Source organism: Lepidochelys kempii, chromosome 8 (genome assembly GCF_965140285.1).
Source record: "Lepidochelys kempii isolate rLepKem1 chromosome 8, rLepKem1.hap1, whole genome shotgun sequence".
NCBI classification, from domain to species: domain Eukaryota; kingdom Metazoa; phylum Chordata; order Testudines; family Cheloniidae; genus Lepidochelys; species Lepidochelys kempii.
Window position 1 is genome coordinate 74,154,717 of NC_136387.1, and position 16,305 is coordinate 74,171,021.

Consider the following 16,305-nt stretch of genomic DNA (forward strand, 5'->3'; position numbering starts at 1 on the left):
CCTGATGACCATGAAGAAGCGCAAGCTGAAGTGGTACAGCCATGTAACAAGATCATCTGGCCTATCCAAGATCATCCTCCAAGGGACAGTACAGGGGAAGAGAAGAAGAATTAGACAAAAGAAGAGATGGATTGACAATATAAAAGAGTGGACAGGAATGGGCTTTGCGGAGACTCAAGCACTGACAAACAATCACCAGGGGTGGAGAAAATTAATGGATTGCTCATCAATGATGGTGCCCCAATGACCAGTGTGTTTATGGGAGTGATGATGAGTAGCCTGTGAGGTTCCCAGTGTTATCCCAAATGCTTCAACAGACTTCAAGACCTTTGAGGGATTTCCCATTTGTTGCCGTCCATGGATCACTTTATATTAAATGAATGCTGCACAGAATGTATGTCCTTGAAAGAAACTTTTTCTTCTTTTGCAATATGATTCTAGTATTCTTTAAGCAAACAAAAGGAAGCTTACTATTTATAACAATATTCACAGAAACTACAACAGTATTTTATTTACATTTCTAAATCTAATTGCTATGAACAATAAATGTAACCTAATAAAAACCTAGGCAGATATGCTTTAGACATCTTTACCAGCTTAGGTGATGGAAGTGATCTACCAAGATTATCTTTTTCTTTAAGTTTTAGATTTTGAAATCCTCTTCCCCCTCAAAAAATAAAGAAATTAATTTTATTAAATATTGTTTTACCTTGTAAATCTGAGGAATGACAATGTAGTAATGTTTGTGTTGCTCTCCATTAAAGTTCTGTAGTTGTGCAGCATATTCATTTTTGTTTTCATCTGCCATGTGTGTACGCAGGTTTAATTGTTGCTTAGCCTAATGGGAAGTCACATCAGTACAAACATGCCTCATTTGTGTTCTCTCAAAAGAAATGTAACATTACTTTAACTAGCTTTCCCACCAATTACATAAAAACATTAGTCACAGTGGATGTGGAGGCACAAACATTTCTCCCTATAATTAACAAAAAGGGAAGGAATGTGAGTGCCATTAAATTTGTAATGTCAATCTACAGGTCATATTCAGGAACTGCCATAAAAACTTCCTCTGCAGCCATTGGACTAAAGGTGGTTCAGAAGGAGAATAAAATAGAAACCATTAAACTAGATTCTAAGCACATTACACCAAAAATTACATCAGACGAATATCCCCATCTACAGCTTCTGTCTTAGACATTATCTGTAATTTGCTCTGTGATCATCCTTTGAATAATTAAAAGACTAAAATATGTCAATATGCCTCACTACACTGTACATTGAGTTTTAAAAGATGAATTATACTGTAACTTTGATATTGCCTAAAATATGTAAATAAATATATTATGTTGTTCAAATATTGCTACAAAAAATAAAGCCAACAAAAATTAACATTTTCTAATAATAGTAACAACAAGAATGCGGAGAGGAAGAAGTGTCATGGGTCTTACCTTCTCAACATCGGCCTTAGTTGCATTTGTGTCGTTGTCCAGTCTTTCATAGCTTTGCTGTGCCTTTTCTGCCTCTCTGCACTCTCTTTCAAATTTCTTTTTGCTCTATAAAAATCATGAAAACTATATTGCTCTAACAAACCAACAGATAGTATGGTTTTATTTTTACAGCAACTTCAAAACCTAGATATCTAAGCTTCCATTTAAAATTTCCATTAATCTTGGCTGAGAAGAGCCTTCACCCTGAAAATCAAAGCACTGCTGTCTTGTTCGATCTGCAGTCAAACCACCTTTTCTCCAGAGGTTTCAACTTGCTCCATTTACCTTAATGGGGTTCCAGCACAGAAATGTTCAAAATAGGTTTTAAAATTATTATACAAGCAACCAAATTATGAACACCCAATTACAGAGACAAATTTAATTATAAAGAACAGCTGGGTCCAGATTTTAGCTCAGATTACCCGGGGGGGCAGAAAGAGGCTGGGAAAGAAAATCCAAATCTGGACCCAGACATCTATATAATTTTAAAATTCATTTCTTTAACCAATTTGTTACAATGATGTTAATAGACAAGATACTGAGCATGGTTTAGCAGTGAGCATAGACCAGAACAAATAGTGTTCAGCAATGTCTCAGCTAACCAAAATTAGACCCTCTGATACAATGCTGAACAATGTTTGTCCTGGTCTACACTGACCACACTAACCCATACTTGGCATCATATTAGCTAACCTTACTGATAACAAATCTGTCATATATTGTCAGATTTCACAGCATAGATCAAGCCTTCAGAGATTTGTTGAGAGACTCTGTAGCCAAAGACAACTAATCTTCATATATTTGAGAATATCTCACAGAGAAGTGCACTGTCAGTATTGCCAACCTACTGAGACTGCAATTCTCAACACATTTACTGTAAGGTGGTCTCTGACTGTTGACACATGATGGCTCTATTTTATGCCCCACTATTAAACATCCAGAGTGAGAAAAGGCTGTTACCCATCATGTTCACCAAGGCCCTGTTAATTCCTTATTTTTAAGCCAGAATTAGATGGGACTTGAAACAATACATTAAGGAAGATACATACACACCAATAAATGATCAAAGTATGTGAGCACATGAAGTGCTAGCATCTGCCGGAATGGTGTTTTTCAGGACCGGTAATGCTGTTTTCCATCACAAATCCATAGTGACTGAAATATATTCCTATGCAGATACCGAGAATTCTTCAGGTTCAATCACATCGATTTCCAAGACAGATGACTGACTCCAGAAAAATCACTAAGATTTTTCCTGTGCAGTGATATGTAATTCTAATTTATTCTGACATTAAGAGGGAAGTTAGTCTTTGTAATACTGAAGTTTCAAAGATGAACTGGAAAGCTAAAAATTAAAACTGTGACAAACCCAGAACTGCCTCTCCAATTTACCCAGCATGGGAGGAGCATTCAGCACAGAAATAAGTTTTAAATAACCATCTTCAGTTACCTGAGCAGTGCCCAGTGGATTTCATGTAGGAGAATGGAAAAAAAGGGTTAATTAAAAATTTATTTCTGCACTGCATGTCCCTCAGTCTGGTAAATGGGGACCACTCAGCATAGAAATCTGGGATTAACTCAGTTTTCACTTTTGTTCTGAAGTCAGTTCACCTTAAAATGATTTAATGATTTTCCTTCGCTCTTCCTTCCTTCTGTTTGGCACTGGTTCAATGGAAATGTTTCAGAAATGCAAATGTTTTTGTAATCTTCTTCCTGATTAGCACTTTCCTTTCCAAAAATTTGGTGACAATAGGCAAGATTTCCAAGAAAGAATGTTGAACCTTTATGAACAATCTTCAGCAACCAACTGCTACCCTCTCTTGACACTTTACAAATGAAGTATTTTGAAATCCTATTGCTTATCCTCTCTTCTTTATGTAAAGCAGGGGTCGGCAACCTATGGCACACGTGCCAAAGACAGCACGTGAGCCGATTTTTAATGGCACACTGCTGCCTGCCAGGTCCCAGCTGCCGGCCCTGCTCAGCCTGCTGCCAAACCCAGACCGGTACCCTGGCAGGCAGCAGTGTGCCATTAAAAATCCTGCCCGCCCCGGCCTGCTCTTCTCCGCCCCCAGAGATGAAGAAGCTTGGTCCTGCCAGCTGCTGCTGCAGGGCAGGCAAGCTCCTCCCTCCCCTGCCTCTTCCCCCAGCGTGCTGCATTCCTGCCCCTTCTCCTCTCCCTGCCACGGATCAGCACGGGAGTGGGAGAAGAAGAGCCACAGTGCGCTCGCTGCTCCGGAGAGGAGGCGGAGAAGAGGTGGGGGACAGGGCCTTGGAGAAGGGGGGTGGAATCAGGGCATATCCCCTCCAGCCCCCTGCCATGAGCCGCTCTGGGCAGGGGGCTGGGAGCAACCCCACACCCCCAGCCCACACCCCAGCCCCCTGCCCTGACCCTTACATCCCCCCCACACCCCAGTCCCCTGCCCTGAGCCCTGCACCCCCCTCACACACACCCAGCCCTCTGCCCTGATCCCTGCACCCCCAAAACACCCCAGCCCTCTACCCTGATCCCTGCACCTTACATTCCGCCCCCACACCCCAGCCCCCTGCCCTGAGCCCTGCACCCCGCTCACACAAGCCAGCCCTCTGCCCTGACCCCTGCACCCCCCTCACACACAGCCAGCCCTCTCCCCTGACCCCTGCACCCCCCACACACCCCAGCCTCCTTCCCTGACCCCTGCACCCCACATGACCCCAGCCCTGACTCCAGTACCCCCCACATACCTAGCCCCCCACACCCCATGCCCTGACCCCTGCACCCACCATACACCCCAGCCTCCTGCCCTGACCCCTGCACCCCCCACGACCCCAGCCCTGACTCCAGTACCCTCCACACATACCTAGCCCCCTCAAACCCCATGTCCTAACTCTTGCACCCCCCACATTCCCACCCCCACCCCTCGCACCAAATGGGAGCTGCCCAGGTAAGCACTCCACACCCAAACCTCTTGTCCCAACCCTGAGCCCCCTCCCTCATTCTAGCTCCTGGCCAGACCCTGCACCCCAACCCCCAGCCTGCTCCTTCACCCCCAACCCTGTGCTCAGTGCACTCCCACCCTCAGCTCAGTGCAGAGAGAGAGGAAGAGAATGGGGTAGAACCAGGGAGAAGGTAGGTACTCCTCTATGTGGGCAGGGCTGGGATCCCAGACCGGCAGCGGGCTGAGCAGGAACGGCAGCCGTAACCCTGGCTGGCAGGAGCCAGCGGACTGAACCCCAGACCGGCAGCGGGTTGAGTGGCAGCGGGCTGAGCCACTCAGCCCACTGCCAGTCTGGGGTCCCGGCCGCCGGCCCCGCTCAGCCCGCTGCTGGTCTGGGGTTCTGGCTGCCTGCCCAGGGTTCTGGCTGCCGGCCCCTTGCTAGCCAGGGTCCTGGCCGCAGGCCCCGGTCAGCCTGCTGCCAGCCTAGGTGAACGGAACCCCAGGCTGGCAGCGGGCTGAGTGGGCCAGCGGCGTAAGATCAGCATTTTAATTTAATTTTAAATGAAGCTTCTTAAACATTTTGAAAACCTTGTTTACTTTACATACAACAATAGTTTAGTTATATAATATATATAGACGTATAGCGAGAGACCTTCTAAAAAAACGTTAAAATGTATTACTGGCACGTGAAACCTTAAATTAAAGTGAATAAATGAAGACTCGGCACACCACTTCTGAAAGGCTGCCGACCCCTGATGTAAAGCATGTGAAATTAAAAATGTCTTTCATTCTTCTGACTCTGCCTTCCTAAATATGAATCTTCCACCTCTTCACCATTGTTTTAGGATATCTGACCAAGAAGCAACACATTCTAAGGATGGCGTATTGGCACAGGAGGAATCTTTGTCAATATCACTTCAAAAGTATCACTGAGACATGGAAAGTAGAATTTCTGTTCTGCCTCCTTTTAAACTGGGGCTTTCAAAGAATGGAACCCTGGAGTACTCTGCCTGTATTCCTCTATTAAACAGAGTTTATATTGACTGAAAGTGAAATAAACAAAAAAGGACTATACAATAGACATAGCAGCATTCTTGAATAAACCTTTTGTTACAAGCCATCTTGATCAAGTCCAATGCTGATGACGGACTTAAAGCTTTGATTTCCTAAATGATGCATAAGTAAATGCTACATACCTTCAAGTCTTTAAACACAGTTGAGTTAATTTGAGGTTAATTAGTAAGAACAGAAACTTGGAAAATCTACTACAACTACTAAGGAGGCAGCAGTAAATCTATAAAAATGTGAAAAGATGGAACATAACTAGTGAAACTGTCCCACAAAATAAGCTATTTCTTAAACTGTAGGTGATTACAATGAGAGCAGGCGAGGAGAAAAGGGACTGATAGCTGAAGGATTGCTAGGCTGAAGGATTGCTAGTAGATGCCTCCAGGACATAGGATTGAGTGTTATTTTCAAGAAAATTCTAATATATTTGAAAGCTACTTCTCTACATCACATAAACCCCAAAAAGGTAACTCCTACAAAGAACAACAATTTACAGAGAAATTAATTAGGTAATGAACTACAAGTACATTGTATTCTGTCTTGGCTACTGAACAATAAATCTAATGCGATCATTCAGTGATACAGCTAAACTAAACACCAACGCAAACGTAATGGCAACAGTTGTGCAGAACTGTACACTATTAACAGAAAAACTCACATTATCCATCTGTTTCCAGCACATGTCAAGATACTGCTGAGCTTTTCGCCCTTCTTGAAGATGCTGTAAGGCCATAAATAAGACATTTTCACAAATCTCAGATACTGTTAACCTTACTGGTTTCTGTTCTAGTTTACATTCAGTATGCTATGTCAATTGCTTACTAATTTATCAAGGTACTTTATTGGAGATATTACTATCCATGAAAGAACAGCACGATAGACCAGGGTTATTTACTCAAAAGTTATTAATGGGCACTATTCTATATTTGTATTTTGAACATCATAGCAAGTAAATATGTATTGAAGAGAGCTACTCTGATGTTATGTTAAGTTGCACATAAAACTTATAATTGACACTACTGTCACATTTATACTACTGACTGGACAAATAAGTATACAGATTCTTTGAATGAAAACAGTCATTTTATACACGATTGTTGGATAAGAATATAGGAATTACCATTTTTCTTTCTGTTTTTAGATCATGAGAATATCTCATTAGTTCTCCATAGACTCTGTGTCCCATTTCTTCTGCTACTACTTCTCGTTGTCCTGCATAGTCATTTAACTCATTAAGGATGTTAAAAAAGGCTAGACAGGATGTAAACCTGACAAAATACACATTGAAAACACAAGGTGAAATTGACTTTTACTTTCACTAAGGATTTCTTTACTTAGCCATTAAGAGAACATAGTGTGTGTTAAAATTAGATACACTGTAAAATAAGCCTTAGACTAATGTTGAACTACAGTGAAAATGCACAGTGGGGAAAGCCGACGTTGGGCCTAAGATGTACCACATTCTAATGTCTCTTCATACATAGTTTATAAGAACATGGATTCTGGGGAGTGGAAAAGAAAGAATAAGAATACTACCTGAAAGGCCCTGCAGTTTAGTGGTATCCTAAGCTGCCAACTGAGAGGCCTGAGCTTGGGAACGGACTTAGGTCCCTAGGCTCGGAGGCTGAACTTGTTGCAGAGATGATGTGCTTGGTCTTGAGGGTGGAACATGCCAATCATACCACTCATATGCATCCCGATGGATGATCTACAGAACAAGTTTGCTATCAGCTTTGGAGACAGCTGCCTGTTTGCCTGCCCACCTCTTGGCTGGAGGTAAGGTGCCACTATGGCTGGCACTAAAAAGGGGGAGGAGGAGGGGCAAAAATAAGGGTAGAAAGTGTGTGTGGAAGGGAGGAAAGAAACAAAAACAGTCACCATATTAAAATATGCATCTTTCTTTAATAATGGAATATTGCCATCTTCTTAAAGCTGGCATCCTGAATTCCATTGTGGACTTGGAAATCCTGACTCCTGCCGTCCAGATTTCTTTGGAGGTGGGTTTAAATAGAACTGGAGGTGTTTCTGGTGGGGTTCCCCAAGGCATTTCTGCATAGCACTTCCCTGGCTGCAACGTGAAATCCATCCCACATGCTACCCTTAAGTTTTCACCATTCTTTCATTCATAGTCCAATTATTTATACTTTAAAAACTAGCACTGTGTTTTAATCAGACATCAAATATCATCAATGACAAGGACAGCAAAATAAGCACTTCTCTTAGGCTATGTCTACCCTGTAGTTGGGAGTGACTGTGGGCATACACGTGCTAGCACTTCTGGAGCAAGTGTGCTAAACCTGGCAGCACTGGTGGTAGCTCAGGCTAGCCTCCAAAGAACAACTCCATGGGAGATCTTACATACACATGATGCGAGCTGTGTCCCCGCAGCCACCCCGCATGCTAACTCAAGCATGTACGTTTACCGGAACTGGGAATCACACCTCCCCACTGCAGTGTAGATGTATCCTTACACCATTGACAATGGAATTGCTTAACATGCAGTGTTACCCTCACAAATGGTCATCCAAATCTACTTTGCCTCTTGGAGCCAAAGTAAGTTGCCAGGGTAACACACTTGAGTTTCACTAGCCAAAAATAAATGACAATTCAGCATGCAGTCAAAACCCAAGTCTGCAGAGCTGCATTGGTAGAACGTTACCAGGATTCTCAAAGGGTTAATAAAAATTGTAAGAAAAAGAAACACACACATTAAGGCCAAATTATTCCCAATCCTATAAAAGTAATGCCAGAATATGTGTGTGTGTGTGTATATATATATATAATATATATATAATTTTATATAATATATATATTGCACTAAAACTTCACTTTCAAACTCTTCTGCTAAATGAAGTTTAATTTGGAAAGCTGCTAATACAAATTGACAACACCTAAAACTTTAAGACACCAATAGTGGGAACAGTAAAGTGTGATATTTAATTGTTATAGAACAAGAACCCAAACAAAGGAAGTCCTGATTTAATTCATTTGCTAATTTATCCATCAAAAATATTTACACAGAAAAAGTTCCATTAAGGATAAAAAAGATTAAACAATATACAGTGGTATTTGCTATTTATATATGTAAAACTTTAAATGCATATATTTTACCTGGGCTCTTCATCTTTTGATGAACGTTTGGGACAGTACTTCTTAACCAGATTTCTGTTAAAAGGTGAAAAGTACATATACTATATTATAAAAGCATTTTTCTAGTTGCAGTGTCAAAAAAAAAAAAAAATTGGAGAGGGATATAGTGATAAAAAATAGGCCCCAGTGCTGCAAAGGATCTTCATGGGGAGAGCCTTATACCAGTGAAGGTCTCTGCAGCACTAGGGTCACATACTGTAAACTATTTGAACGAAGAATTTGATACAACTTCACAGGGCAAACTTATTTTGGTGTAAACTCAGTGAAGCCAACAGAGTAATATATATTTGAAGGCACCTGTTGCCATAGTAACTAAATCACCTCATTTATTCACATCCAACTTAAAAGGCTCACAAACAGCAGGTTTTATATTACATTTACTATCCTATCTGGACACCCAAATGATATAGACAGGCACAGCTAAGCAACGTGCAAATCATATAGTCATTCTGGGTACCACATTCATGACTGTTTGCAGAGAAATCCGGTGACCAGGGTTTAGCTTTCAGCAGACATTCAGACAAATTATTTTGTCATTGTTTTGAACATGAGCAGATTTTAGGGTGCAAGATGCAGAATCTTTTTTTTAAAAAATGGAGGCAATACCTTAGACCTGAAAACATCATCAGTGTCCCTGGAAACATCAACAGTTCAAAAGCTAAGAAAAAAAAATCTAAAAAAAGAGACTGAGACCCCTAATACGCTCTATGTAGCATGTGGACAGACTGCTGTGCCTGTGAGAAGCATCATTTACTTTAATGAGTGGACATAGCCATGCATCTGCATGCTACACACTGCAGGAATGCAATCTTGATCAACACATTTGCTGTACTAAATCCTCTAGTCAGACACTGATAACATAGGGATGCACTGCTACAGAAATAACTGCAGGATTAGTGCCTAAATTTGGAAATGCAGTAGAACAACATTATAAAGAATCCTGTGACATGCCAAAGCAACATAACGTGCCCACAATCTTACAAAAAGGAAAAAAAAAGAGAGAGAGAGAGAGAGAGAGAGAGAGAAACAATACTTGAGTGTCAATTTTCAAATACAATCCTTCTCCAAAACATATATTCCTCCACTCCCACCCGGCTGCACCAGATTTACTGTCCTAAAAAAAAGATTTATTGCCACAGGTAACAAACTTTTCTGAAAGCCAGAAAGGTACCTGTAGGACACCATGAAACCCTTCCTTTAAAAAAAAAAAAAAAAAAACAAGCCCACAATTAATTCTCCCCACCCTCCTATTTTCAGTATACGGACAAAGAGCCCATCTTCATACTGCAGTATCTTTTTTATTATAACAGTCTTCAAAATTCTCTCACTTTTTATAAACCACAAAAGTTGCAATTATAGCTCCATTACTGATCTCCCTGCCTCTGTCTAGAAGGAATTTTGTATCTTTTTCAGCAAATACAGAATAATTTTCTGTGTCAAAGTGAAATAAACAAACCATAATTTTAACAAAATACAAGAGGATCTGGCACTTCTTTGGCCACTGGCACATCTTTAAATCTAACATTTCTACATTTGATTTGATTTTCCAGTAATTCCAATAGTCTCTATCATATGATCAGATTTTACGTTTTATGCAAGCTGTTATTCTCTTCAGTTTTTGCTTGAATTTACTGAAGATTTTCTGATAGTTAATTTAAGAGTCTACTTCAGTAGCTCTAGTGTCCAATGTGGTCATGTTAGCAGAAAACTCTTTAGCTTTCCTTCCGTAATAGTCATGGACTTTTGCAGAGCATTAGTTCTTGTCAGTACTTATTAAAACCTTTCACAATAGAATCTGTATCACCCAATTTTATTGTTAAGAGTCTTCTGCAGCCAACAGACGATGGCAGTGAGTACAGTCTGAAGAGGTATCAGGTTTCTTTATAGGCATTTTGAAAGCATATCAATTTCTTCTCCAGATATTTCTGTAAAATACTGTTTATATTGCACTTTCTTCACCATGAAATCCATTTAGTAGCTGCAATGAGAAGGACAAATAGCAGAGCTAACTGCTGTATATTCTCCTTTTTAGGCTGCTAATACCATGCCCAATACTGCATATTTCATATGCCAGATTTTTATCCATCCTATATATTTACAATCCAAACAATAAAAAACAGTACAAATTAGCATATTATTTACATATTGCTGTAGAATAGCGTTTGCCCAGGCTTCCCTTTGTTCAGTTTTAGGATTTAAAAGTGCAGTTACACTGAAAGGATGACTGCAAGAACAGCACTCTCTTGCTCTGCTGTGTAACTCAAAAGCCATACTGTGTCTACTTATTTTACTAATACGCTCACCCTTCACACTTTTCAGTGTGACAGAGCACCAAAATGTGGACCACCTGTGTTTTGTTGCAACACAATTATCACATAGGATGGTTTTTAAACCATAAAAGTGTCTAAGGATGTTTTCTCACTGTATTAAATAAGCTAGTTATTCAAAGAGAAAAATTGGGAGGGGGAAGAAATTCCATCATGTGCAAATAGAAGAAACCCTTCCCAACCCTCACCCTCCCCAGGTTAGCATTAAGGTTGAATTTCTGAACCATGCGATTCCCAGCACAGACATCTAAACTTGAGCTAAAGAAGTGTTATTTTTCTATTTGGACCAGGCCCTTTGGGGAGGTTGTGATACTTCAGCAAATTGTTGTGTAACCCACTGACAAGCAGCAACAGAATGCTGGAGATGAGGATTTTTGCATTCTATTCCTACCTCTGTGAAGGAAGTATACCTAGTAGTTAGAAAAGTAGTTTTAAGTACATAGATTTGCAACATTCTGTAGAAGAGGCAGTATGACAGAGTAGTAGATAGTAGGGACTTGGGTTCTAGTCCCAGTTTCACCAGAAGAGACCTTGTGCAACCTCTCTTAACTTATACGTAAACTGGGGGGAATGATACTTGCCTCTGTATGGAAAGGGTATGAAGCAATGCTCAATGGTGAAGTGCACAAAAATATAAGCAGCAGCCAGTGTAGAAGAAGAGATCTTAATCTGATCTGTGAGCCAAGGAACTATGGGTTTACTTCCCTCTCCTCATGTACATGGAATGCTGCATGGCTTGGCAATGGCCAGCATCCCACAGGAACTCTGGCAGAGGCAGACACAGAACTCAGTTCTCCAAAGTGGTACTCAGCTACTTGAATCATGAGATGCTCCTTTCTCTTCCTGCAGTTCCCTGCCTCGTTCAATGCACATCTTCCAACTTCCACAACAAATGAGGCAGGGGTCACGCAGACAACCACCTCATTCACTACACAACCCTGATTCATAACCAGAGCAGTTCCAACTTTCCGAATTTTTGAGTGCTTGACTTTGCAACATTAACATGATTTTACTATATTGTTTTATTTTTACATGCAATTTCCTACTTTTTAAAAAGTAAAAAAAAAAAAAAAAATCCAGCATAACCATATTGACCCCCATATAGCCCATAGTAACGGATATGCATAGTAGGATGTCATCTGCTATGTCACCTAACCACTCAAGAAGATGTTTTTCCAGTGGGTTTCCCACCTATTTACTGACAGCAGAGTGTTGAGTCTCGGGAATCCTGGGTCCAGTGACGTTCCAGAGGGAGTGTGTTTAGTAGCTACAGATCTTTCCACTCTTGTTCCCTCAGCTCCAGTCTCAATCCTATGCCCACCCCATTGTGAGGGGATGGATCACGTTCAGTCGCTCTGTGGGATGGCATACAAACGGTCTGGCTGACACAATGGAGCTGTGCAGGGATAGAGCACATGCAGAGCAGACAGAATCTTCTGAGAATTTTGCTGCCAAACTGAGCATGTGCAAACTATGATTTTTTTCAGAGGCTTATAGTTTGGCCAAACGTTGGCAGATTTTCACAAGAATGGCAAAAGGCACATGCCTGACACTAGGATCAGCCCTCTGCCCAATTCCAAGTCAGTGCTGCAAAGCTTGGAGGTGCTAGAGCTACTTAAGAAAATTCTTACACCATATCATAACGCAAAGCAAAGTATTTTTCATAATTTTATTCTTAGAAATGGCATAACTGTTCTTGCTGAAATTTTCAAAAAATATTCAGCCTGAAGCAGACATCAGGCATGGAAAGTTCAGCCTCAATGATTAAAGTTTGTCAAAGTTATAAGCAACTTGAAAACAGTGTCTTATAATCAAAGTGTTAGGCAACTTTAACTATAACTACAGGCATCACTACCAGCGCCCTCTACAATAAAGTAATAAAGCAACCTACAATGCCATTTTTATAGTCACTTTTCTGACTACCTCCTCAATTTAGCATACTCATCATGCTATTCTCTTCGAAAGACTGAGCTCATAATCGCATCTCTTTCCTGCTTTATATTAAAATATAGCTCCTAATATTAGCTGAAAGGGGAGCTCATTTTTCCATCCAAAACTTCTGAAAAGGTGTAACATAAGAGATTATATAATCAACACCAATAAGGTACAGAGCTACATAGTAGTCTGCCTATGATGCCCAGAACTATTTCACAAATTCAACTTTTGCTGTTCTAAATCATTTTATGAATAAAAATTACTTCGGAGGGCAATACTGTGACTCTCCAGGTGTAGACAAGAATTTTTCTCCAATATCATGGAGTCCATTGTGTGTGTGCAAATTCTATTTGCTGTGCTGTTAGAGATTAAAAGCAGACAAGTCTCCATATATCTGGATAGTGTGTGTTTTTTCTCATGTCAAAAAAGACAAAACCTCTTCCGTGGCACCCACAATAATTTTCCTATGTTGCTTTTTCTGGTATTATTTTATATTCCTGCCTTACACTCTTTATATAGAGGCTTACATTATAAACAGGGAACTCCTAAAATACACCTCATTATTATTCAGAAGGTGAAATCCATAACAAGCATAACAATGCTGTAACTAGGCAACTGTGCAAGAGCCTGTGCAAGAGAAGATTTTCTGGCATGTTACAGATAAGAAAGGAAAACCACTTAATATAAAGCGTACAGTTTAGAATGGCAGTGGGGGAGGGTCATGATTACTGATGACTTAGTAGCATGCTGATTTCTGTTCTAGTTTTATTTTTCCAGTGTGATGCTGTTTTTATTCATCATTTCTAGGAAGACAGAAATACCTTACGACAATCTTCCCCCTTAAACAAAAACAACATAAGCTGTAGCATTTAAACCAAATTAACTAGCAGTTGGATCCTGACTGCATTTGGGCTCACATGAATTTGTAATTTGATGCATCAAATTTTGTCAGATTTTCTAAGGACTCAGCAAACAGTAAATAGCTCAGGCTTCAATAAGTGCACAAGATAATAAACATGAAAAGACAGATCATGAGTGCAAGAGTCAGAGGAAAAACGGAAGGCATGGAGAGATCAAAGGAGCACAAAAGGATATTCTAAAATGAGAAAACTATGGCTTGAAAAGCAGAGAGCAAATGAACTGATGTCCTGGAAAATAACTCTTAGGTGCCAGGGGGTTTGTGAGGACATCAGGAATAGAAGCTCAGGCAACACTTCTAGAAAGTATTTGCTGACAGGTATCTCTTGGAAAAAAGAGAAATGTTTGACATTTGTATCTAAACTTGAGCTTAGCTCTTGGAATCTAAAGATAATTGGTCTGTCCAGATGATGAGGCCAAACCAAAAAAAATCTAATAAATAAAAAAATCTGTTAGATCTAGCCCAAATTTTATTTTTTCAAACATTTTAATGAATCAAGAATTTGGAGGGAAAAAAACTGTTTCAAATAAACCAAAACATTTTGGGTCAACCACAAACTTTTTTTTTTTCCAATGTGATCATTTTCAGGTGTTTTCACACTCACACCCCTTTTTTTTTTTTAATTGGCCAAATTTCAAAGTGGAATACCATTTCAAAATAAGAAGTTGAAATAAAGCATTTCAAAATGGTCAAAATGAAATTTGTTGACATTTTTGAAATAAAAAAGAAGTAAAAATTATTTATTGAATTCTATCAGAATTGTGAATGGATTCAGAGATCCAAAAAATGCATTTTTCGGCAAAGATACGATTTGCAAAAAGAAAAAAAAAAGAAAAAATCACCCAGCTCTATGCAGACTTATACCCCCATCAGCAAGCCATTGACATAGGGATCTGCCAGATGTACAGGCATGGGGGACTTAAAGTGAAGCTGAACAGTAAGAATCTAGACTATAAAGTGTTTTATTCTGTCAGGTTCTTAATGACAACTCAGATTAATCTTTTCTTCCACCCACAACGTTTTGAATCTTTAAGGTCACAAGATTTATTAAAAGAGTTTATGATGAACAGTTTGTTTAGCATTGTAATTATCTTCTGCAATACAAAACAAACACATTGGAAAATAATGAGAGTCTATTTTAACAGAGCATATTATTATGATCTTTTTACTTACAGTATAAAGAAAACTCATTCTGTCATTGTGAGGATAGAAAATGAGAGTTGATGGCTTAGAAAGCTGAAAATGGAATACGACTCTTTTTACCACTAGGTCATCAATTTAAATCCCACCCCGGTTAGTAATGATTGAAAGTCATTGCATTGCTAGCCCATGTTAAATGAATTATGGCTAAGGTTCGCAGAATTTGATATTTAAAAAGAATAATTTTGATGGATAATATCAATGTTTATTTTTAAGCATCTTTTCCCACAACTTTTATCCACTTAAATTTTTGCATTTGTAGGAAATTATGGGAGGGTCATATATAATTATTTAACAACAGTATAAATTTAGATTGAAAAAGTTAAAGCTTTATAACGGTTAAAACACAAATTGTCAATTTCACATGTCAAAATATACCAAGTAAATATCCTTAATTCAAACTCTAGTAAGTTTTCAAGCAGCATTTTTCTTTACTGAAATTTACAAATAGGCCAAGTATCAGTGGAAATGTGTTTTCATCAGTTTGTGCGAAGGGTGAAATCCATATTTACCAATAAAAATCTAATCCTTCCAGTCTAGTTATGACCCCTTACCCAATGGACACATATCCACACTGTACATACGGGCACCACTTTTCACATTAATTAATGGCTTCAGCAGAGATTCTCAGGGTTACTAAGGTCACAGACACTGAACTCATCCCTAACTGTGGCCTTTCTAGAAAAGGATTTCCACACACCAGCAGGATGGAGCGGAGAATCTTGGACTGCCACTACCTGTGCTGTGCCCCAAGTCTGTACACGAACAAATGATTTCACAGTCTAACAGGGTCAATTCAGCACCATGCACAAGCACTAAATTAATATAACTAAAAATAAAATAGGGACAAAATGAGGGCTCTAGATTAAAAACATTTGATTGCAGATGAAAGTTGGATGGTCAATTTTTTTAGTGGCAGGATTAGACCACACTGCTCTCTGGTTTGGTGAAAAGACTCAAGTTATGTGGTGGCAAGCAATAATTATTGCTTAATGAAATCTAGGGGTTAAGATGCTTAGTACTTTTAAAAATATAGCACTCTGGAAGAAAACGAACTCCACTCTCAGGTTGGAAGCAACAAAATCAGAGACAGTTTTATTCGAGCAATTACAAGGGAAGAATACAGCTGGCAGAGAGCATCTCTGCCTCAGTTTCTCCAAAGTACAAGCAAAATCACAAAAACGTTTATACCTCTTTGTGATGTACAGAAATTAAAAACATCTACATTTTATTTAGGCTATTTACTATCTATTCCAGTATTTTCTCACTTTCTCCTCTCAAAACATCGTTATCTCAAGGAT

At 39.6% G+C, this 16,305-nt stretch overlaps 1 protein-coding gene across 4 annotated transcripts in view; it reads right to left on the bottom strand.

Annotated features, from left to right (window-relative positions):
* Window positions 1-16,305, bottom strand: part of FNBP1L (formin binding protein 1 like) — a 95,669-nt gene that overhangs the window by 21,605 nt on the left and 57,759 nt on the right. For 3 of the 4 annotated variants that reach the window (XM_073357021.2, XM_073357022.2, XM_073357023.2), the window contains exons 3-7: window positions 8,585-8,638; window positions 6,594-6,741; window positions 6,132-6,194; window positions 1,449-1,553; window positions 710-838 (exon numbers count right to left, since the gene is read on the bottom strand). In XM_073357021.2, coding sequence (XP_073213122.1) covers window positions 710-838; window positions 1,449-1,553; window positions 6,132-6,194; window positions 6,594-6,741; window positions 8,585-8,638 — 499 coding nt within the window. The remainder of the gene's footprint in view (window positions 1-709; window positions 839-1,448; window positions 1,554-6,131; window positions 6,195-6,593; window positions 6,742-8,584; window positions 8,639-16,305) is intronic. The other variant, XM_073357024.2, reaches the window with a different exon arrangement.